The 21,338-nt window shown below is 44.4% G+C and overlaps 4 protein-coding genes across 6 annotated transcripts; 2 read left to right on the top strand and 2 right to left on the bottom strand.

Annotated features, from left to right (window-relative positions):
- Positions 1-11: 11 nt before the first annotated feature.
- Positions 12-4,223, bottom strand: LOC127765119 (pentatricopeptide repeat-containing protein At5g02860-like). Of its 3 annotated transcripts, none has more exons than XR_008016078.1 (3): positions 3,934-4,223; positions 2,485-3,546; positions 12-1,890 (listed from the first exon to the last, which is right to left on the bottom strand). XR_008016078.1 is itself a non-coding variant. In XM_052289956.1 (3 exons), the coding sequence occupies exons 1-3, from the start codon at positions 4,168-4,170 to the stop codon at positions 2,613-2,615; spliced, it is 1,089 nt and encodes a 362-aa protein (XP_052145916.1). In that variant the 5' UTR covers positions 4,171-4,223; the 3' UTR covers positions 2,491-2,612. The 3 variants fall into 3 exon arrangements, 1 of the variants encoding a protein (XP_052145916.1); XR_008016079.1 differs by having other exon boundaries at positions 12-1,887; XM_052289956.1 differs by lacking the exon at positions 12-1,890 and having other exon boundaries at positions 2,491-2,619; positions 2,702-3,546.
- Positions 4,224-4,925: 702 nt separating this feature from the next.
- Positions 4,926-6,549, top strand: LOC127768015 (late embryogenesis abundant protein D-34-like). Its single transcript, XM_052293515.1, has 3 exons — positions 4,926-5,458; positions 5,545-5,862; positions 5,948-6,549. Exons 1-3 carry the CDS (start codon positions 5,111-5,113, stop codon positions 6,110-6,112), a joined length of 831 nt encoding a protein of 276 aa, XP_052149475.1. The 5' UTR covers positions 4,926-5,110; the 3' UTR covers positions 6,113-6,549.
- A 4,738-nt stretch (positions 6,550-11,287) lies between these two features.
- On the top strand, positions 11,288-12,957 carry LOC127765923 (transcription repressor OFP12). Its single transcript, XM_052290901.1, has one exon. The coding sequence runs from the start codon at positions 11,572-11,574 to the stop codon at positions 12,214-12,216; it is 645 nt and encodes a 214-aa protein (XP_052146861.1). The 5' UTR covers positions 11,288-11,571; the 3' UTR covers positions 12,217-12,957.
- A 1,903-nt stretch (positions 12,958-14,860) lies between these two features.
- Positions 14,861-21,237, bottom strand: LOC127767257 (uncharacterized). Its single transcript, XM_052292534.1, has 3 exons — positions 20,373-21,237; positions 16,670-16,977; positions 14,861-15,444 (listed from the first exon to the last, which is right to left on the bottom strand). The coding sequence occupies exons 1-3, from the start codon at positions 21,113-21,115 to the stop codon at positions 15,092-15,094; spliced, it is 1,404 nt and encodes a 467-aa protein (XP_052148494.1). The 5' UTR covers positions 21,116-21,237; the 3' UTR covers positions 14,861-15,091.
- Positions 21,238-21,338: the final 101 nt, after the last annotated feature.

The raw sequence follows: 21,338 nt of genomic DNA, 5'->3' as shown, positions 1-21,338 counted from the left end.
CACATGTCAGCGACACGCAAAAAATAATTTAAGAATAGTGGGACCCACATATTAGTTTAAAAATATTATGGTGGGGCGGGCCCCACATATCATTCCCTCTCCTCCTGTCGGCTCCCCCTCTTCTTCCTCGTTGCGTCGTCTTCGGCGCTGCTCCGTAGCCGTCGCCGTTGTTGTCGTCCTAGTCCCCGCCGCCTGTGACGACGACGACAATGGTTGAAGCATGCCAGCAGAGCGGCGGGGAGGAGCGGAGGGGCGGCGGCCAAAAGCCTCTCTTTTTTTTTAGCCGGTTAAACAGCAGGAGAGGCTCCTACTATGTTATATTAATAAAAGATTAAAGATATGTACATCCTCAGCAGGTTAAGCCTCTCTTCTCTGCTCGCCGCTCCTCCATCCTCAGCAGGGCCGCGGCCGGCGCTGTCGTCGAGCTCCTCGCCCCGCTCCCAGCCTCCTCCTCGTCTACCCACGCTGCTGCCGCATGGTGGCGCCTAAGGCAGAGTCAGGCGGGGAGGCGGCGGCGGAGATTGTTGTAGCCTGTATATATTGCCACATTGGATTAGTGAAGTTGAATCTCAAACATAAAATACATCTAAATGTTTCTGTAATCACAAATTCGCAGTGCTCACGTGCATCTGCACAAGTAGTCGAAATTCTCAGTAATTGGTTCTTCAGAATATACTAGTCTATAATTGTCGCGCATTCGTGCGACAGTAACCTCCCTTATGTGTAGTTTAAAATCATCATAATTACAATCAAGAATAGTTGTTCTTCCTCACAAAGATCTTTTATTTGAATGGTTTATGTAAGAATAATTACAATCATTAAAAATAGTTGTTCTTCCTCACATAAGGTCTGAAACAATCATCAAGAATAATATGTACAAAGCTTTTGTAATATTTTTAAATGGTTTATGTAAGAAATGGAAATATAATGTGCACAATCAACCTACTTCATGTTTAGGTGATTAAATGAATGGTAGAACGTTTACAGCTTATAAAATTTTCTTGATGCACATGCGAACTTGTCGAGGATGAATGCCAATGTGCCAAGAAGAATAAAAGAAAATTGCTACCTGAGTTGAAACTGAAAGTGAGAACAGAAAGGGAAAATAGAAAGGGGAAACTAATATAGGAGTATGAATTAATTGGTGCATGACACCAAAGCTCGGCTCCACCAGAAGCTCACGAATTGGCTAGGTATGAAAGTCTTCAGTCAATTGATCCCATATATTTGTTGGATAATGGGAAAAGATCATGCATGTCATCCTGTGAGTCTGAATCTTGTGTTCATGTATAGATTCATCGTCCTGAAACCTCATGATAATCAACTCACGAATGTGGTTACCATGAACAGTGTATTCAAGAAATTGCTCACAACGTCAGAATTTATCAACTCATAGAAGGTTTCTCACAGTTCCACCTTGAGACATGGCCACAGCAATGCTCGAAACCTTTTTTGAAAAAAAAATCAAAGTCAATCCTGGAGCAAGGTACTCCAAGCTCTGGATTATACAGTCATTCAGGTGAAAGCAAGTCAAGCATGTTTGTCGGCATGGTTACATAACAGTATAGTTCTAAGTTTTGCATTTCAAATTAATTTTCTGACTATGCTTAATGGCTGACAAATACTTGGAAAAAGTTTAGAGACATGACTGCAGCTGGTACGTTTTTTTTTTCCTATTAGGAGAAGAAAACAAGTTGATGGTTTGTACAAAACTGGACCTGAGATTCTGAAAAGTAACATACAAACAGGTTTACTAGCTTGTTTTGCAAGGAACATAAGCATCATGGAAGTATTAATTAATTCCTGTCATCGAGGCGTTGTTTTCATGAATGAACAGGAGGCAATGCTTTAAGCTCAAACTTTGCATGAAGCTTTCTGACATGGAGCCTGCTGTAAAAGAAGAGCACAATTCAGCACTTATAGATATTTTGAGTTAAGAAGTGAGATGCACTATCTCTTATGAATAAAACCGAAGGAAAATTATGCAAGCAAGATTAATCATGTTTCAGTGCAGGAACTATCCATTCCACATACTGGAGCAAACTTTTGTGACTGAACTTCTTTAAGGTTGTATTGTGTGAATTGTCTTTCTTGCATCTTAAAATATGTTCAGACTCCATATATATAATACAATAGCTCAAGAAAATGTATTCAATTACAATTAGAAGGGTAAATTTTATTCAGGCTAATAATGGAAGCAGTAAGTGCATATCAAACCTATACACTTAAAAGTTGTAAGCCAATTCAACTTGTTGAAAGCACAAACATCCTGTTTCAAATGCAACATAGTTTCTGCACTTCTCTTTCAGATTTCAGTTTGTTTAGCCGTTTCCCAGTTTTACAGTGAGTAAAGAATAAAGTACAACATCAATAATGAAGTAAAGAATGATTAGTTTATCAAAGGAGTTAGCAACATCGTCAAATGACATTTAACAAATCCAAAGTACTGAAAGTACGGAATTGTTTGTATAAAGAGGACGCTACCTTCTTTTCCAAAATCCACAGGAAATTTGTTTTTAGGAGGTCACAGAACAATGAATGTTTTGCAGGAACTCATGCAAACCCAGCTTCCCTCATATCTTTTATGGCCAAGTCGAGCCTTCCGTGTAAATTCAACCTCTGATATCCAGAAATCAATATATCATAAGTAGACCGGGTGAGCTTGTACAAACTCTGTATTCGGTTTAAGAATAGATCCAACCTATCAAAGTCCTTGTGACGAAAATAAGAACAGATAACAGCCTCAACATCCTCTGAGTGGGCAAAAACCATGCCATTATCCAACATCTGGAAAATTGCATGCTCCATATCAGACAAGCGATCAGCATTAGCATAGAATCTGATAATTCCACAGTGCAGCTTAGTTAAAGAACTCGTGTGCATGCCTTGTACTAGGGAAAGTAACTGGTCCAGTTCACCAATTTTGTCTTCGTACAGGCATAATCTTGTTAAACTCTCAACTGTAGCTTCACTCAACTCTTGATTCCCATCGCTTACAAGTTCCAAAAATACTTTTACCCTGTTAGGGTCTTTCCTTCTTGAAAGCAGCTCAAGCTTGGCCTCCAGTATAGCAAAGTTTGGCTTAATTTCAAAGTAAATCATTTCTTCAAATACCACTTCAGCATCATCTAGCCTGTCCAACTTCACAAAACCTGTGATCAAATATTCAAAGGCCTTAATGCTAGGAGTAAATCCTGCATCCTTTGATGCCAGGTACCAGCTCATCATTGCATGGCCACTCCCAAGCCGTGAAAATGCAGAAATGAATGCATCATATGTAGCGGAGTTGGGCTTGCAATCCTCTATGTCTTCCATAGCCTCATATAAGGTCATTGCAGCAAGGAGATCTCCTACCGACAAGAAAGCATTGATAAGGGCATTGAAAATGCCAGTGTTCAGCTGAATTCCAAGCTCCTCCACGAATTCAAAGACTTTCATTGCAAATTCTGCATTCTTTGTCTCTCGGCAGAAACGGATTATCACTGAGTAGGGCTCACAATCACGGATCCCTTCCTTGATTAGCTTCTCTAGCTTCCATTCCAAGACCTGAATCAATGTTGATTCTATCTTAGCACGCAATTACAAAGATCTCTCACTAGAATGCACAAACATGTATAATTCGGTAAAACCGTCATGAAGACTACAACAGAATCAGCACCAATGTACTCACTCCAACAGAATCATATCAGGGCATCAGGCTATCAATAGCTTAGCTCTTTGCATTATATAATCATGCACCGCAAGCTCGCGATCCAATAGTTCTACTCCACTCTATAAGCTAAATCATGGTACCGCCAAATGCATCGCAGATCTGAACCCGACCTAGTATACGAGAAAGGGGGAAATTTCTCTGCGCCATAACGCTGATACTAACTAAACAAAACAACAGCTCAACTGACAGTTAAGCGGGGAGAAGAAGGGTGTCTCACTCACGAGGTTTGCCTTAGCCGGGGACGACGCGCGGAGGAGGGCGGCGGCGAGGGGCTCCCAGAAGGCGGCCGCCGCGGAGGAGCCGCCGCTCGCCTCCTCCATCGTCGCCTTCACGCGGTACTCAGGCTCGGCGACAAGGCGCGCGAGCAAGGCGCTGGTGTCCGCTTCCACCCCTACGGAGGCGGCGGCCGCAGTCGTCAGCCCGCGCCACAGCCGCCGGCGCGCGGCGGCGATCGCCATCGGTGATCGGCGGCGGTAGCTTCTGCTTCGCCAGTGAATCGCGTGGATATAAATGGGCCTCTCATCCACCGTAACACAATTACGGCCCAAAATTTATAGTCCGTTCAATACGTTCTTCCCAATAAGTATGGGCCACACGTCACCAGAAAAGCGACAGTAAGTTCACTTATGATCCCTCCCTTTCCCTCCATACACCTTAGGTGGTGTTTAAATCTCCTGAAAATGAAGATGAAGATAAAGATTAAGTGTTTCATGCAAAACGAGATGGTAATAACATGTAATTAATTGAGTTTTAATTATTAAAAACTTAAAAAATATATTAATCTGGTATTTTAGAGTAACTTTCATATAGAAAGTTTTCGCACGAAACACACCGTTTAGAACTTAAAAAGCATGCCACTAGTATCCAAAATTTCATCCAACTCTTGTGGGAGAAACGGACACAGCCTAAGTATAGACCGCCCGTACTCCGCAATCTCGTTCGAGCCCAATAAAAAGAGGACGCGATCCTGTTCGGGCCTAATAAGTATGGGCCGCAAGTTGTCACGTACACTGCAATCAATATGGGCCAGGCCGGGACGATGACGTAGTCTCCAACCGCCAACGGCGTCCGATGACAGCTAGCGTACGTGTGCATGGGAGTGAGTTTAGTCTGCATGCACCGCCACCGTGGTCGTCGACACGCGGAAAGACCGGAGAGGTGGCGGAGGAAGAAGCGAACAAACAGCACCGCTCACACGCGCCACGCATGCCGCTCCCATTCGCGCGCGACACGAACGCGCCCACGTCGCCGCCGTCTCCCACACCTGTCCCCCGTTCGACCCGGCGAGCCGCGCCATATATGACCTCGAAATCGAAGATCTCTCTCACACATTCACAGCGCAGACCACACACGATCTCACTACAATAGTGCTAGCTACGACGAGAGTGTATTAGGACTATGAGCCAGGAGCAGCCGAGGAGGCCGTCGGAGAAGGCGGCCGGCGGCGGCGGCGGCGAGCAGGGGATCCGGTATGGCGACGTGTTCCCGGTGACCGGAAGCCTCGCGGCCAAGCCCATCGCCCCGCGGGACGCGGCGACGATGCAGTCCGCGGAGAACCTCGTGCTGGGGAAGACGGTCAAGGGCGGCCCCGCCGCCGCCATGGAGTCCGCGGCGAGTCGTAACGAGGAGATGGGCGTCGTCGGGCATGACCAGGCCACGGACGCCGCCGCCGAGCAGGGCGTCAACGTCTCCGACACCCTCGTCCCCGGCGGCGGCCGCATCGTCACCGAGTTCGTCGCCGGCCAGGTCACACACTTCGTCGTCGATCGACGTCTCTCCGCTGTGCGTGCAGCGTGAACGATCTCCCTTTTCTTTCTTTTTTTTTTTTGCAGGCGGTGGGTCACTACGTGGAGCAGGACGATGGCGCCGCCGTGGTTGCAGGAGTCGTCGGCGCCGCCCCCGGCGCGGTACGGGTGGAGGAACCTGCGAAGATAACGATCGGCGAGGCGCTGGAGGCGGCGGCGCTGGCGGCAGGAGGGACGCCGGTGGAACGCAGCGACGCGGCGGCCATTCAGGCGGCCGAAGCAAAAGCCACCGGCACGGACACCTACATGCCCGGCGGCTTGGCGGCGCAGGCGCAGTCCGCCGCCGTGGCCAACCTCTGGACGGCGCGCGACGCCGACAAGACCAAGCTCGGCGACGTCCTCTCGGTGCGCGCTCTCTTTGATCATATCGATCTTGCAAGCTAAGCTAGCTAGGTAGGTAGGAGTACTATACTAACATTGGTTCATGCAGAACGCGACGGCGAAGCTCGCGGCGGACAAGGAGGTGGAGAGCGGCGACGCGGCGAGGGTGGCCGGAGCGGAGACGCGCAACAAGCCCGGCGCGGCGGCGAGGCCGGGCGGCGTGGCCGCGTCCATGGCCGCGGCCGCGCGCCTCAACCGCGGCCCAACGACATGAGTGGATACGATCCACGCATCGATCCATGTGTATCAAACAGCTCGTGTCGCGACGCGAGCGCGATGTAAAATCAACACGCTTCGGTGTACGTTTTATATGCTTCCATCCCCTCTAGTTTCCGTTGTTGCATTGCATATGGCCATATGGGTGGCTGAAGCTATGTTAGAATCTGTCAGAAGCCGTTTCTTTTCAGTTAGCCTGTAGCTGTTCTCTAGCTAGTTCTTTGGTTCGGTTGGACTGAATTGGATCGTGGGAGTACGGTCAGGAGTGGATCCAGATCAATCAGGTGTTTTTTTTCTGTTATGCATGTAACAAAGTCTGTAATCGAGGAGAATAAATAGAAAAACCAGAAAAGCTTACGCTGCACCAAAACTCTGCTCGTTCTACTCTGTTCTTCAGCTAACTGTTCACGTTCGATAAAAAGTTCAGAGATTCTCGTTCTAGTCTGTTCTTCAGTTAACTGTTCACATTTGATAAAAGGTTGACAGATCGTGAGAGCGAGAGTTCGTGAGTTTTGATTCTAACACCACTGATCACAACGCTTTAAACTTGTGTTAAAACCGCGGCGACGGATGGCGCCACGGCGTGACATCGCGTGCTCGCCGCGCGCGGGGCGCGCGCGCGCGCCTGTCCGCCCCGCTCGCCGTCGTCGGACATGCGCCCCGCCATGGAATTTATGGCGGCGCGAAGAGGACAAGCACGAGACGCGGATCGTGTCCGCGTGCACGCCGGCCGCCGGCTGCTCCGCGGTGCCGATCTGAGCCGAGACGCGGGGGGGCAAAGCAGCAGGCGCGACGCGGTGACCACTGCACTGGCAAGGTGGAGAGCACATTGGGGCCCTGTGTGTCACTTATGTGCGATTGGACACCGTAATCTAGTAGTTACAGTGATATAAGGTCTACGTGCGAATAGTATCTTAAGGATCTGAATTTAAATAATTTAAATCTTCATATGAACGGATTTTAGAACGGCTTGTTAAGTGGCTAGGTTTCCAATTTAAAAAGATCGTATATATCCGGTTGGACGTATAGATCAGACCCTGTCATGTGTGTCACTTACGTGTAAAAGAACATGTAGTTTAGTACAGTGATCTAAGGTCTATATGCGAATAGCATCTTAAAGTTCTGAATTTAAATCTTCATATGAACGAATTTTAGATCCACTTGTTTAAGTGCCTAGGTTTCTAATTTAAAAGGTCGTATATATCCCGTTAAACGTATAGGTAGGGTAAAAAGTACCCTTCTCAAATGTTGTGTGTCACCTGTGTGTGTGCGGCATTAATTGTCCGGAGAAACAGCGAACTGGGGGCCCTGCAATTTTCTGCGTTTCGAGGTTGTTGAGACAGATCGAGCAACAACTCTGACCTCTCCCAATTGATCATCAGTTCACTTGTCTTCTCCGGTTTAGTTGTGAGTTTCTGAAAATCGAAGCACAGGTGCAGTGTATGAACACGGGGTTAGGAGATTAATTAAGAGTAAGCTTAATTAACAGCGTTAGCTGGTACACCTACACCGGCCTTTTACATGTTACTACAACTTACAACCATGAATTCGCTGCCTTGAGGAGGCCAGCTTGATCTTGTTGCGAGGAGATGACGAGATCCACAAATCAGTTGGCACTTATTGCGCGATGATATGATTTTCAGTTGCTTCCATTGCTTTGCCAGGCGCCCAGGCCTGTGTTGCATCTGCATGACAGCATGAGTTGCCCATACAGCCATGCTCTCATATGCTACTCCTACCGTTCCAAAATATACTCCCTCCGTCCTATAATATAAAGTATTTTGAGTTTTTTCTTGTATTGTTTGACCACTCGTCTTATTCAAACATTTATGCAAATATAAAAAATAAAAAGTTGTGCTTAAAATACTTTAAATAATAAAGTAAGTCAAAAAAAATAATTTCAAAATTTTTTGAATAAAACGAGTGTTTAAACAATACAAGTAAAAACTCAAAATCCCTCATATTATAGGACAGAGGGAGTAGCAATCTAGGATAGGATAAGACCCATCCTAAAACAATGTATCTGGAGTGTCTAGATGCATTGTTTTAGGATGTGTTTTATCTCATTCTACGTTACTATATTTTAAGACGGAGGGAGTATCACCCATGGGATTGGGAGATGCTGATCCTGGCTGCACCTACAAAAGTGCCTATTTAATTACTCCTACTTGTCTATACTCATCCAGTGCATGTAGCTAGAATCCTAGGCCGTCTTTAGTTTCCGCCTATTTTTAACTTTCCATCACATCATATCACATCAAAAAATTTCCTACACACGTAAACTTTCAACTTTTTTTTCCAAACTCCTAACTTTCTTCAAACTTCCAACTTTTTTCAGGAACTAAACACACCCCTAGACATAGTCTCGTTTATATTTGTAAACCGAGCCAGCTGGATCCTCTATACTTTACTTAGATCCATTTGAATCAAAGGATTTATGGGAAAATTTGTAAGATTTAAATCTTATATAAAATTTTCGTACTTGGTCCTTTGGTACAAAACATTGAAGCATTCAAAATTGAAATTCCTATAAAATGGCTCATTGCACGTAAATTTTAGAAGAAACTTAACAAAAAAGATCCAATCTTTTAGAAAATGAATCTATCCCTTTCATCCGATTTTCGTGTTTTCCTGTTGCCTAATCAAACAACCAGTTTCGAGATGGGCGAGCGAAAGGCCGGTGAGAGACACAGACGCGATACAGATCGAGATGAGGTCGTCGTTAATTCATGGGAGATGGATCATCAACCGGCCGGTGAGAGACACAGACGCGATACAGATCGAGATGGGCGAGCGAAAGGCAGGAGATCACGTGTAGTGTTGATGTAGACAGTCGAGTATACCTCATACGTACGTACGTACACTGCTCACAGCTACGTATACCTTCTCCCAGATTGTGACAAGAAACCTCTTTCATCAGCCAGCTAGCCTTTTTTTTTTTTTTGAGAAACTCCAGCTAGCCCTTCGATGGCCCTTCGATGTCGTCTAAAAAAGTCATAAAAATTTTTAGAAACATTAATTTGGTAAGAAAGATCGATCAATAGGTAACGCATCACTTTATTATATAAAGTTCAAATTCTTTTTTTTGCGGGGATATAAAGTTCAAATTCGATACGTATAATTAGAGAAAAATAACTACGAATTACGCGTCCTGTTTAAAGTCGAATTTGTTGTTTTTGTCTTCAATGCTTCAGAAGTTGTCTAATCTGTTTTCTATTATTACTTTTGACTTTTATACAGTGAATAGTATGCAGACATAAATATTTTATCTGTAAATGGGAGTAGCTTAATTAAGACTGATGCTGTAAAAAAATCAAAGAAAATTCAGCGGTGGCAGCTGAGTAGCATACGTATTAAATCTGACGATGTGGGGCCACAGGCCGGGGATACATCAGGCAGATAATACGGTACAATGTACTAATAATCAATTCGTTCTGGTCGACATTTATACAGGGCTAACTACTACCTGCAGTACGGGCATACATGTGTATACTATACATGAGTACGCTTCAATTGACCCGTCAGATCGATCGACTTGAATGTGTCGTTGCATATCGATATGCTGGTAGCAATTGGTCATGTGAACCCATCCATGCACACAGCTAGCTAGCCACGTCGTAGTACCAAGTACCAACCAGGTCACGTACGTATAGTACACGTACTCTCTCGTCATGCACGATTATTGCACGCGCGCACCGTATGGCACAGACATGAGTACGTATATACTAACTCCGTTTTTTAATACACGACGTCATTGACTTCACGCGTTTGGCCATTCATCTTATTAAAAAATTTACTTAATTTTAATTTATTTTGTTGTGAGTTGTTTTATCAGTCAAAGTACTTTAAGCATGATTTATATCTTATATATTTACATAAAATTTTTGAATAAAACGAATGATCAAACATGTATTCGAAACGTTTGGATTCCAGACTCTATATATATATATATATATATATATATATATATATATATATATATATATATATATATATATATATATATATATATATATATATATATATATATATATATATATATATATATATATATATATATATACACACACACACACACACCTCGCGGTTAAAGATTGTTGCTGTATTTTTCTATAAACTTTATCAAACTTACTAAAATTTATCGACTTGTTATTAGGAGGAAAAAAACACGACCAAACAATCTACATTTTGAAAAACGGAGAAAGTACCCTGATGCTCAATATAATATAATACATGTATATATATGTACATGTATAGAGGAGGGGGCACTAACGTGCGGTCAGCCGCACGCCCACACCCGTGGATGGTACATATATAAATATTTTATATAGAAACCTTGTACGCGTGTGTATATATTTTGGATGTAAAAAAGTTCACACACATACATGTATAAATTTTCACTTATATGCTCACAAACTTTATACGTATGCACATAAAGTTATACGTACACGTATACATACAAAGATTCGTGGGCTCAGAAAGCAATCGCGCGCGGCTAATAGCTGATTAGCGATTTTCGGTGCGGGGGCATGTGTACGTACGAGCTAGCTGGAATTGCGTACGTACGTACGTACTTACGGCGACAAACGGACAAAATGCGTGGCGAATTGTTACAGCGCAGTTAGGACCAGTCACACGAGTAGCTAAGCAGAGATGTACGGCGAAGCAAATGCAGTAGTTGAACGCGTACAAACTCTCAATACATTTGCAGGCTAAGTTTCTGTACACGCGTAGCTGATCGATCTGACCAAGTACAAAACACTGTGCTTTTTACATGTAGTAGGAGTATCATGCAGTAGGAATAAGCCAAACGCGTATTTGCAAACGAGAAGTAATTTGTGAATAAAACTTTTATATACATGTTCTTAGCGATCTAAAAGTAGAGGCTGAAAAATAAACCTCGATGAAAAAAAATCTCAAAATCAACTTCATATTTAAAGTTGAAAATTTAAATTTTGGCTGATAAGTATAAGCATAAGGAATAGATGGGTCTGGTTTGGACCTAATCACACTTGGATTACTAACTTGGAGGAATAATACAATGATGTGATAATTAATTAGTGTCTGAGACAGAATGCATGGTAGTATGATATTTTCTGCTGCTCATTTACTTTTTTTTATTTATAAACGAAAAAGGCACTATCTCCTGATGATACTGATCATCCACGTGTTGCTAATGTTGTTAAGTATAGGTAGGACTTTAGGAGTAATTAATCCGAACAAATAATGCATGCTTAGTCAGCTTGGAGTACTTAACTCGGTTTTGTCCAGCAACAGGTGAGCCACTGAACAGCTGCAAACGCCTCCTCTCCTATAAACTCCTCACAGTGCACAGCCCACAACGTCGTCGTGTTCGTCCTTAGCTTAGCTAGGACTAGGAGTAGTAGCTACCTAGCTGAAGCTTAGCTGCCAAGTGGGGAGTAGCTTAGCTTAGCTAGCTAGCTAGCTATAGGCGAGATGCTGGGCTGCTTCTCCCGGCTGCGGCGGCCGGCGTCGGCGGGGGCGGCGCCGGCGCCCATGGCGCAGTCTGACGACGCGTCGACGTCGACCTCGGCTGGCGGCGGCGGCGGCTGCACCGCGGAGACCTCGCCGTGCTCCTCGTCCTCCTCGCTCCGGTGCAAGAACTCGGGCGGCGTCGGCGGTGAAGACGACGACGATGGTGTCGGCGGCGGCGGCGCCGTCGTCGCAAAGAACGCCTCGGCGCTGTCCGACTCCGGGCTGTCGTCGGCCATCGCGTCGCGCCGGTTCTTCCTCTCCTCGCCCGGCAGGTCCAACTCCATCGTCGACTCGTCGGCGCACGGCGCCGCCGTCGGCGTGGGCGCGGCCGGGGTGGCGGTGCCGACGTACTCGCCGGACCCGCACGCCGACTTCCTCAGGTCGATGGAGGAGATGGTGGCGGCGCTGCGGCTGGACGCGCGCCGCCGCGGCGACAGGGCGCGGCTCCACGAGCTGCTCCTCTGCTACCTCGCGCTCAACGACCGGCGCGCCCACAAGTACGTCGTCAGCGCCTTCACCGACCTCCTCCTCCGCATCACCGCCGCCGCCAACCTCGACGACGGCGAGCCGCCGCGCCATGGCCGCCACCTGCACGAGTCACATTGAACCCTTTTGCTTTCTTGATTTCTTAATTCTCTTCCATTTTTTTGATTTTTTTTGGGGTCTCACTTTTCTATTTGAATTGCTGCGTACGAATAGATTTTTGGTACGAGATTCTTCGAACGATCGACTGAAAATCTCGTTGCATGCAAAATCGCAAGCAAAATGTTTTGTACTCTAAAATGTCGGGGTCGTCTAGCTAGCTGTAAATATGTCTGGAAATTTCGTACCAAAGTTCAGTTCGTATGCAAAAGCTTTTCACTTTTTCTAAGGCGTGAGCGTGTTGGTGAAGACAGTATGATATCGGCTTCCCCAAATGTGCTGCTTTGTGTTTGCCTTTTTGGCCATCTTTGTGAGTCATCTTTTCACTGTTTCGCTCATTTCATCTTTCCTGCTCTCTGTCTGCTGGTTATCTGAACTTCCTACTAATTATAAGGCTGAATTTGTTGTTGTGTGGTTGATGTTGTAATAAGCTGTACTAACCATTATGATTGCTACTAGTACTAAATATTTGGGATGTGTATGTACAATCTTATTGGCTTTCCATCACAATCTCTGCCACTAATTGTATATGTCTTCAGAGAATTCAGCATTCTGTTTACTTCTTACCTGTCCTTATCAGTGTTAACACAAGTTGTAAACTACCCTGTAAACGAGGTCTCTTCCCTTGAGAGGAGTGAGGTCCTCTTTGGATCCAGCCACAGTTGGCAATAATAAAAGCAGGTGCCGTGCAAAACAGAAAACCAATTGGCACAGTGCATGACCTCTGTACTCCCTCCGTAAAAAAAAGGCTTCCATGCTCAACGTTTGACCGTCCGTCTTATTTGAAAAAATTATGAAAAAAAATTAAAAAGACAAGTCACGCACAAAGTATTAATCATATTTTATCATCTAACAACAATAAAAATATGAATTATAAAAAAATTTCATATAAGATAGATAGTCAAAGTTGGACACGGAAACCCAGGGTTTGCCTTTTTTTGGACGGAGGGAGTATGTGTTAGTTGGACGGATCACATCTGAGTGACATCAACATTTCTCTCCTTTCGTGACAAAACTCATGCATTGTGATAGCAAAAACCTCTAAAGAAGAAAAAGGAGTCCTATTAGTGACGAACTGCAAAGCAATTAAGCCTGTGAGGAGAGACATTGACATTGCAACCGAGAAGAAAGATCAATAGATATATCTATCTGCCTTTCCCATGAAGACCTCTTCACTCACTGTACCAACCTGATCTGAACACAGATGAGTTTCGCTGTCTCTACAGAAAACTTCATGTTTTTTTTGGGACCAGTTCAGTTGCTTACTGACTAATGTATGTCACTGGAAAACAAAGCCAGTTTGACATCAAGATGTGAACAAAAGGACATTGTGCATTTGTGCAGCCATGTTGCGATCCCTGCAGCAGCAACAGAAACAGCGCTGGAGCAGCAACCAACAAACACCGGCATCTTGCACAACAGTACAATCAGAAACAAGATCTGGCAAGTCCACCACCGGCCAGCAGCACTACACTTCCTTTCTGACCGGCAGCGACGCCGACATACAGGTGAAATGACACGGAGCAGAAGATGGCATTGCGACAGGCACAAGCACCGGCAACGCTCCCAACAAGAAAAGATAAAAAGCAGATTTTGCACTATCATGGAGATGGACTAGAGTCTGCACTCCACACCACAGGATATGTACATCATTATATGTCTAGCATAGTACTCCCCCTCTGTCTTAAAATATAGCTACTTCTAGGATTTAAATTTAGAAGTATTTAAATTTATCTCAAATACAGCTACTTCTCCACCTATCTCCTCATCTCAACCAATCACAATTGTTCCTTACCGGTTACCGCAACCTTAATCTCTTAAGGATGGCACAGGTAGTTGTATTTTGAGATAGGAGTATACGATATTTATACATTTTGCGACATAGAAAGAGAAACCGTACCACATTATTCACACCTTTTTCTTTTTTTTTTGCCCTGGAACAACGGGCAGGAGCTGGTGGTGGATAACCTCACTACCTGAGAGGCTGGGACATCTTTTTTCTGAAAAGAGATTCAAATCTATCCAAAGCAATCGAATGGCAGAACAAATATACACAAGTGTTCAGGTTATTAAATCAAACCACCGCATCACTTTCTAATCCTATCCATAAATTATAATGTCTAGTACTACAAGGGTGGAATGTCATGACACAGATATACCAACTATGTGCTCTGAATCTTATCAGCTTCCACAGCTGCCCAAATTGCAAACACCAACTAAAATGAATAAAGATATGCAGCACAACAGGAATGGTGTTTAAGTGGCTTACCATCATATAATTGAACAAAGAAGATTGCAAGAGGGTATACATATAAAGATCAATATTCAGTACGGAAAGGTACAGGGTGCTGTCTAGGAGCATGGCAAGTCCCTCCAATGAACACAATGGCACCAAAAAAGTGTATTGATTCCCCCACCCACACCTTTACTCTGAATAATGAACTAACATCAATCAAGACCAAACAGTGTAAGGAATAGGGACAATTGCCCAATGATATCATTGAGCCAATGTCTTGATCTAGGCACTACTAACATCACAGTTCAAATTAGAGGCAACTGATCACACAACAGATATTTAGTAATCATAAAATTGGAAGAATAAATACTCTTCAGGACAACCATTCAATCAGTAAGCAATGGACGCTTTCAGAAAACACTTGCTGAGATATGTAGCTTCGAGCAATAACGATGACAATCATCCTAAGTGCAGGTACTATTTTCAAAGGTAATATTTCTAGTGCACAGCAGCATATTTTGTAAACCAGCATTTAAGAGAAGGTACAGAAGCGTCGCTTGAATTAAATAAACTGACAAGGAGATGTGCTTTTGTGAGAAGAGGCTAATCAGATGGGTCAAATTCTCTCTTGCTCTTGAGGGAAGCCCTTTTCCTTGAATCAGAGTCTAATTCATCCATATCAGATGAAATTGCTAGGTACCCATAAAGTATCCTCCTTTTCTCGCCTGTCCTGTTATCTGTTTCAACCAGTAAAGGGCTATTATCAGAACCTACAGACTGGTTGGCTCGTGCATGCAACCAACCAATACGTCCATGATCTTGCCTCTCAAGGAAATCAGCAAGGCGCTCAGCCTCCTTCAAGCCAGCTGGGCTGTTTGCAAACTTGATAAGTGTCAAACCCAAGTGCCCTTCCTTTCCATACAAGGACTTCGACTTGCCACCAGCAAAACCTAGTTCTGTAAACAAAGATAGATTGACACAGCAAATATTACTGTGATATATACGGCATTATTCCACGAACATATGCTCCGCAGAGCAAGAATTGCATAACTGGGAAGTGGGAATGCTATTTCTCAAGTGATCTTATCTCTCGATATCCAAATATGCCGCAATTCTAATTTGTAGACTCAAACAGCATTGCTAGATTAGATGTCTAGTTTAGCAAAAAAAAGGTGAAATGTAAACTGGCGCTGAAATTCTTCAATTACAAAATGGGTGGCAAAGACAAGTATTGGGCAGAGACCCTTTTTTCAGATCTATCAAGAATGCGGCATGGCCCACTCGAAGTAGTTTATCTGTATGATGGACTCGACTGAGAAGACAAGATAATTGAGTTCCTTTAGGTCAGGACATAGTTAATGTAACAGGCAAAGGTGACCCAGGCGCCCTAGTGTTGCCTAAACGTTTGGCTGGACATAGTTTTGCATGGACAGTGTAAGACCTTACGGTTTGTGCAGTATTCCGGGAATAAGTTGCCTTTAGTTTAATGCATATTTAACATTGGATGTAACTACTATTTCTAGTCAAACATAGCACCCAAAGATATGCCCACGCCCAAGGGACTATTGCTCCTGCAGAGATAAAGCTTGAAAGAATGCATCATCAAGAGTCAAGACTAATGCCCCAAGGTACTGCCTAAGCAGTATGCCCAATCAGCCAAGGCAATTCTGCGTTGCAGCAAAAATAGAATGACAGCAAACCACTACCTGCTAACTTTTTTTTAAAAAAAAAATAATACAAGGTTGTATCAGGACAGCTAATACTGGTCTAGACATTAGCAAGCCAATACACCTAGTCAATCTTATCACATGGCATATTTGCCCAAGCAACAGATAATAATGAGAAATGTTCAGCGCTCTCCGATACATCAGTTTGGGCAAGATATAACAATGGTCCTGCTGATTCACCTGCTATCAGGCTATGGCATTCCTGGGTTAATAGTACTGTTACACTGAACAGAAATAGATGACTTCTAATTATCATTTAGTTGGAAATAAAAGCTCCGGTTAAGCGGGCCTTCGAAGAGTCAGTATATAAAGCTGCTGAGCTTCCTGCCATAAAACCCCTTAATTTTCTTCATGCATTTATCCAACTAACATGAACTATATATGCAACAAGTGCTTGCACACAAACACTACACTGTCCATGTAAGAAGTTTGAGATAGCAATGTACAAGTATACCTGAAATTTTCTTATCCATTTCTTTATTCCCCAAACCCTCAGCGCGGCCATCTTTCTTCCTCCCTGTAGCAGTATTGTGAATGATAACAGTTGGTGGCCATATGATAAGGTCCTCCCTACTTGCTTGAACAAGGTCAGGGAGCAATGACTGGTATGCCTTAGAATTTTCAGGGACTTTTGTATAATCCCATCCCATAAGGACGCATAGTGCCTTGTGCAAACCAAGATGGTCAATGAATGAATCCACATTTGGTGGGTTGTAAGCATGCATGACAAGTCCATGCACATCAGCAAAGTCCTTAGAAGACCTGGAATTGTGCACATTGACCAGACATAATCACAAACAAATTAAGATTTGGTGAACATGAGCTGAATACTTGCAAACTTAATGCAGCCTTCATTACATATGTTATCTGACCGTGTCTACACATGCCCAAAAAAACATCTTAATTTTATCATACCAAGCCACATAATATACATATAAAAAATATGTCACATGAAAGCAGGAAGATAGGATTCTAATGCCAAAGGATCCATGGTAGCAAAAATAATGCTGACAGGTTTGTACTGTTTAAATAACCCACACCAGCTGCTGTGTCCAAAGTTCTAGGACACCCAAGCTTTGTATGGCATTAAGCAGCCAAGTCACAGAAGGGATCCTATGGAGCAGTCTGAGGTTGAGGCAGCTAGTAGCAGACATAGTAATAATTATTGCTAGCCGTAATCTCAAGGTAATTTCTACTTTCTACTCCATCTCCTTCAAGATGGTTCATTTGACTATTGACTATTCAAATTGAGCACTGACATACTAAACTATGTGCTCACGTGAAACACATCAAGGAAAAAGCATCACAAGCTGGACAACACATGCACCGTTAATGCCTAGGTGCTAAAGCACACACCTCCTAGCATAACAAACTACAGATAGCAAAATTTTAAAACTAATTATTGGAAGAAAAAGTTAACAACTGTTTTGCAATGATATTTTCCTGATGTGGCATTTTGACTGGTGTTTTTCAAGAGGATGATAATCTTGAGGAACAGATAAAGAAAATATTCTACATGGAAAGTACGGCTCAACCATGGAAATGAAAAAAAAAAAGATTGTGTAAGAAATCCGACTTATAAGTCCACCGCAGCTAGGCGAAGGAAGCCTGGAAGCGTTGCTTAAGGAAATCAGTGAATACATGGAGAAGGTATAGAATAGATAAGCAAGACAGGCATATGGCTGAAAAAGAAGCCTGAGCGACTATGAGGGGACCACTATCTAATATTCCAATGCAACTTATATACCTTTTTCAGCACAATAATTTTTTACCTAAATTTTCTCGCATTCATTTTTTTTTCTTTATTTTCCTATAGAAGGAATAAATCAGAAGTAGCCAGCCAGGTTATAAGTGGTCCCTTTACAAACATTTGTTTGACCTTTCAAATATCAAAAGTTCCCATTTTCCGCTACTTTCTTTTGAATTGCTTTATGGCATTATGCACCCTCACTATAATATTCTAGAGCGATGTTGGTGATCAGGTCCTCAGTACATAAGAATATGAAAATATTCTGTGCTTGGTCACAGATGCAACGCCCATTTTAAGTGTTGAATCCATATAGTAGACAAGTTGGACCAGAGGGTGAACCATCTAAGCTCTTGGTTCATCAGTCTGGCATTCAGACCGGCCGATTGGGCAGTTAAACCATGGACCATGATTCGGAAACATTCATCTAAGATGCATGTTTCCTTCTACACTGCACCAAGTTGGTGGTAGGATGGCAACGTGATGCTGCCCCAGCGTGAAGACCTAGGGTCGAATCCCCACCCGACAGCCCTTTTCAGCATTATTTTTTGCAAAACAGATTATGTTGCAGGCCTTGATGGAAGGAAGTGGGCCTTGGTTTGGCGCCCCACTCGCAATTAGAAACACTCTTTGAGCCCCACCCAGTCCAACTGATCCTAGTTTAATGCCTAGTTCACCTGAAAACCGTCAGGTTTGAGCGGTTCAAATCAGTCCGAGTACACAATTAGTCTTCTCAAGCAACCAAACCAAGCTGAGATCGACTTCTAGGTTTTTTTCTGATTAAAACGCCAGTATGATCCATCCTTTTCAACTATGGTTGAATCTTGCAATGAGATCCTTTCTACGTCATACTGATTTTTTTGTCCATTCAAAATATTTCGTCTATTGGCCCTTCAAAATATTTTGTCTATCAGTGTATATAACATGTCTCCTCATTAGAAATCAGATCTAAGAAGGCGTGCTATTTTACTAAAAATATTCTGTATTGTGCACCAAAAGTTTGTTGATTGATTATCGAGCATATTCAGTTCATATCTAATGTCGCCATAATGTTTCGGTAAACACACGTAAAGTCAGATCATCAAAATCAGGGCCAAACTTTGGGTAGCAAAAGGCATTCTCACCAGAGTCTACAGATAAGGCAATCCACACATGTGCAGCCATGAATAAACATTGAAACTTGCCTAAATATGAGTCTAATAAAGTATGTTACAAGCCAAACAAGCCTGAAATGTTTAGTTGGGCAGTTTGTCTACTGTTGGCATTTGAGGCAGGAGGTTGAAAGATCGAAAATCAGTGGTCGCGGCGTATTTTTTCTAATTTAGGTGGCATGGGAGAGAGGACAATGGGTCAACCTGGTTTATCCATAACTGTACTCCAAAATCTAACGGTTCAACCAGGATCATCTCACCTATCACAAGCTCATTACCATAATTTACCACACCATCCATAAAAGTTCAGCTAGGGATCAACTAACTTAACACTGAGAATACTTATCCACAACCAAAACTACACGATATTAGTGGCAAATCTTTACGGTACTTGCCACTTGCTAATATGGATAACTACCCTGCAGCAAGAAGTGGAACAGGACATGAAATTTATATGATTATATCTAATATCAGAACAGTGTTCTTTGCAGTACACAGAATCAGAACTCTTAACACAGCAATGCAGCTCTCAAAAAATGTAGCTATGTATGGATACCTCACAAGGTTCACAGTAACATAAATTTCAAACAACAGTGGCATAAAATTACTAAACTGAATATAGAAAAGAAAGCATTTCGGTTCTATCTATAATTCTAATCACAAAAGTAAAATACCACTTTACTCTGATCTTCTGAGGCCAGAAAGAGCCAAAACAAACCACAAGTGTTAGCTGTGGGGGCAAGGTCCACAAACAGTCGAAAGTACAAATGAACTCTATAAGCCGCAGTAACAAATTACTAGTCCAGTAGAACACAGTAATGTCAACTCTTACCAGAGAAAAAAAATCTTGACTAACGGGAAATAATTTTAGGAACCATAAGGGTATGATGCTATACTAGAACTACAGCTCGCATCAACATTCCTAGTATCACTACCGGTATCTAGAGTAGTCATCCATTGCCCAGCTATATAATTCGCAAAGTAAGCAGCATGGAAAAACACAGTCCTATCGGGTAGCATTTTCCACCAAAATGAAATACGGTGGTGTGGATATCTCCATTCAGACAGGCAGAACATAGTATGAACGTCAGTTTATGTCAAAAAGAAACAAACAGCAAAGCAATAAAGCCATGCCAAGTCAAAGAGTAAGAGTAAGAGCGAGCTCAACGATGGAAAGAAACCAGCGCAAGAACCTGACTACAAACAATACAAGAAAGCTTGCCAGGAAGGAAGTGACAAGCAATGCGGGATCACCAAACCTGCCGCAGGCAAGGCAGGGGACGCGTCCACCTTCAAGGTAGCTCCGCCTCTGCGCCGCGCTCTCGTTGAGCATCTTGGCGTACTTGAGAAACGCCCTCCTGAGCGCGTGCCGGTCCACCGCGGCATGCGGTGGCAGCTGCTGCTGCTGCGGCGGGGCCGCCTCGAACCGGGGTTGCTTGGGGTGCCTGCTGTGGAAGCCCTCGTCGTGCTCGGCGAGGTGCTTCCGCTTGGCGTCGTGCTGCGCCAGCTGCAGCTGCTGCTGCTGCGGCGGCGGCGGCGGGTGATGCGGCGGCCAGACTTCATGGCCGGCCCCGCGCGGGAGGTGCGGGAGCTGGGGCAGAGGGGTGAGCTCGAAGGGGTAATCAGGCGGCAGGGCGAAGTAGGTGCGCACGCTGCCGTCGGCGAGGAGCATGGTGCGGCGGTCCAGGTTGTGGAAGCCGTACGACGGCGGGGGAGGGGTCTCCACCCGCGGCTGCTGCTGCGGCTGCGGCGGAGGACGGAAGGCGGCGGCCGACGACGCGGCGGGGTTGCGCGCGCCAGGGCCAGGAGGAGGCGGATGCCGCCTGGGGTCGCCGGCCGTAGACGGGGTCGGGGTCGGGGTGCGCGCGGAGGTGGACGCCGCCCCCGCCCCCTTCTCCCCGGCGGGCGGCGGCGGGCCCCAGCGCGACTTGCGGGGCGCCATCGCGGCGGCGGCGGCGGAGGAGGAGGAGTGCTTGGGGTGAGGAAGGTTAGGGTTCTTCATCGGATTCGCGATGGATTGGGGAATTCGGGGAATGGGGGGGATTGGGGATTTCGGTTTTGGATTTGGAGCTTCGCTGCTGCGGAGCACGAAGCTGTTTCACTGGAAAAGGCATGGAATTGGAAGGCGTCTCCACGGCTTTACGCCATCCATCGTGGAAGGCGAAGGTGTATTTCTGTGGTCAACCAGCTTAGGTTTCTCTCTCCTTTTTTTTTTCAACCGATAT

This window comes from Oryza glaberrima, chromosome 3, assembly GCF_000147395.1.
Source record: "Oryza glaberrima chromosome 3, OglaRS2, whole genome shotgun sequence".
Taxonomy (NCBI): domain Eukaryota; kingdom Viridiplantae; phylum Streptophyta; class Magnoliopsida; order Poales; family Poaceae; genus Oryza; species Oryza glaberrima.
This window is presented reverse-complemented; position numbering and strand designations above follow the sequence as displayed.

Bases quoted from the DNA above. Each gene is read 5' to 3' on its own strand.
- LOC127765119 (XM_052289956.1), bottom strand. From the start codon at position 4,170: ATGGCGATCGCCGCCGCGCGCCGGCGGCTGTGGCGCGGGCTGACGACT. The intron at 3,547-3,933 runs GTGAGTGAGACA...ACATTGATTCAG, and splicing joins CCCCGGCTAAGGCAAACCTC to GTCTTGGAATGGAAGCTAGA.
- LOC127768015 (XM_052293515.1), top strand. From the start codon at position 5,111: ATGAGCCAGGAGCAGCCGAGGAGGCCGTCGGAGAAGGCGGCCGGCGGC. The intron at 5,459-5,544 runs GTCACACACTTC...TTTTTTTTGCAG, and splicing joins CCGAGTTCGTCGCCGGCCAG to GCGGTGGGTCACTACGTGGA. The intron at 5,863-5,947 runs GTGCGCGCTCTC...TGGTTCATGCAG, and splicing joins AGCTCGGCGACGTCCTCTCG to AACGCGACGGCGAAGCTCGC.
- LOC127765923 (XM_052290901.1), top strand. From the start codon at position 11,572: ATGCTGGGCTGCTTCTCCCGGCTGCGGCGGCCGGCGTCGGCGGGGGCG.
- LOC127767257 (XM_052292534.1), bottom strand. From the start codon at position 21,115: ATGAAGAACCCTAACCTTCCTCACCCCAAGCACTCCTCCTCCTCCGCC. The intron at 16,978-20,372 runs GTTTGGTGATCC...GCACAATTCCAG, and splicing joins CCCTGCCTTGCCTGCGGCAG to GTCTTCTAAGGACTTTGCTG. The intron at 15,445-16,669 runs GTATACTTGTAC...CTTTGTTTACAG, and splicing joins AATGGATAAGAAAATTTCAG to AACTAGGTTTTGCTGGTGGC.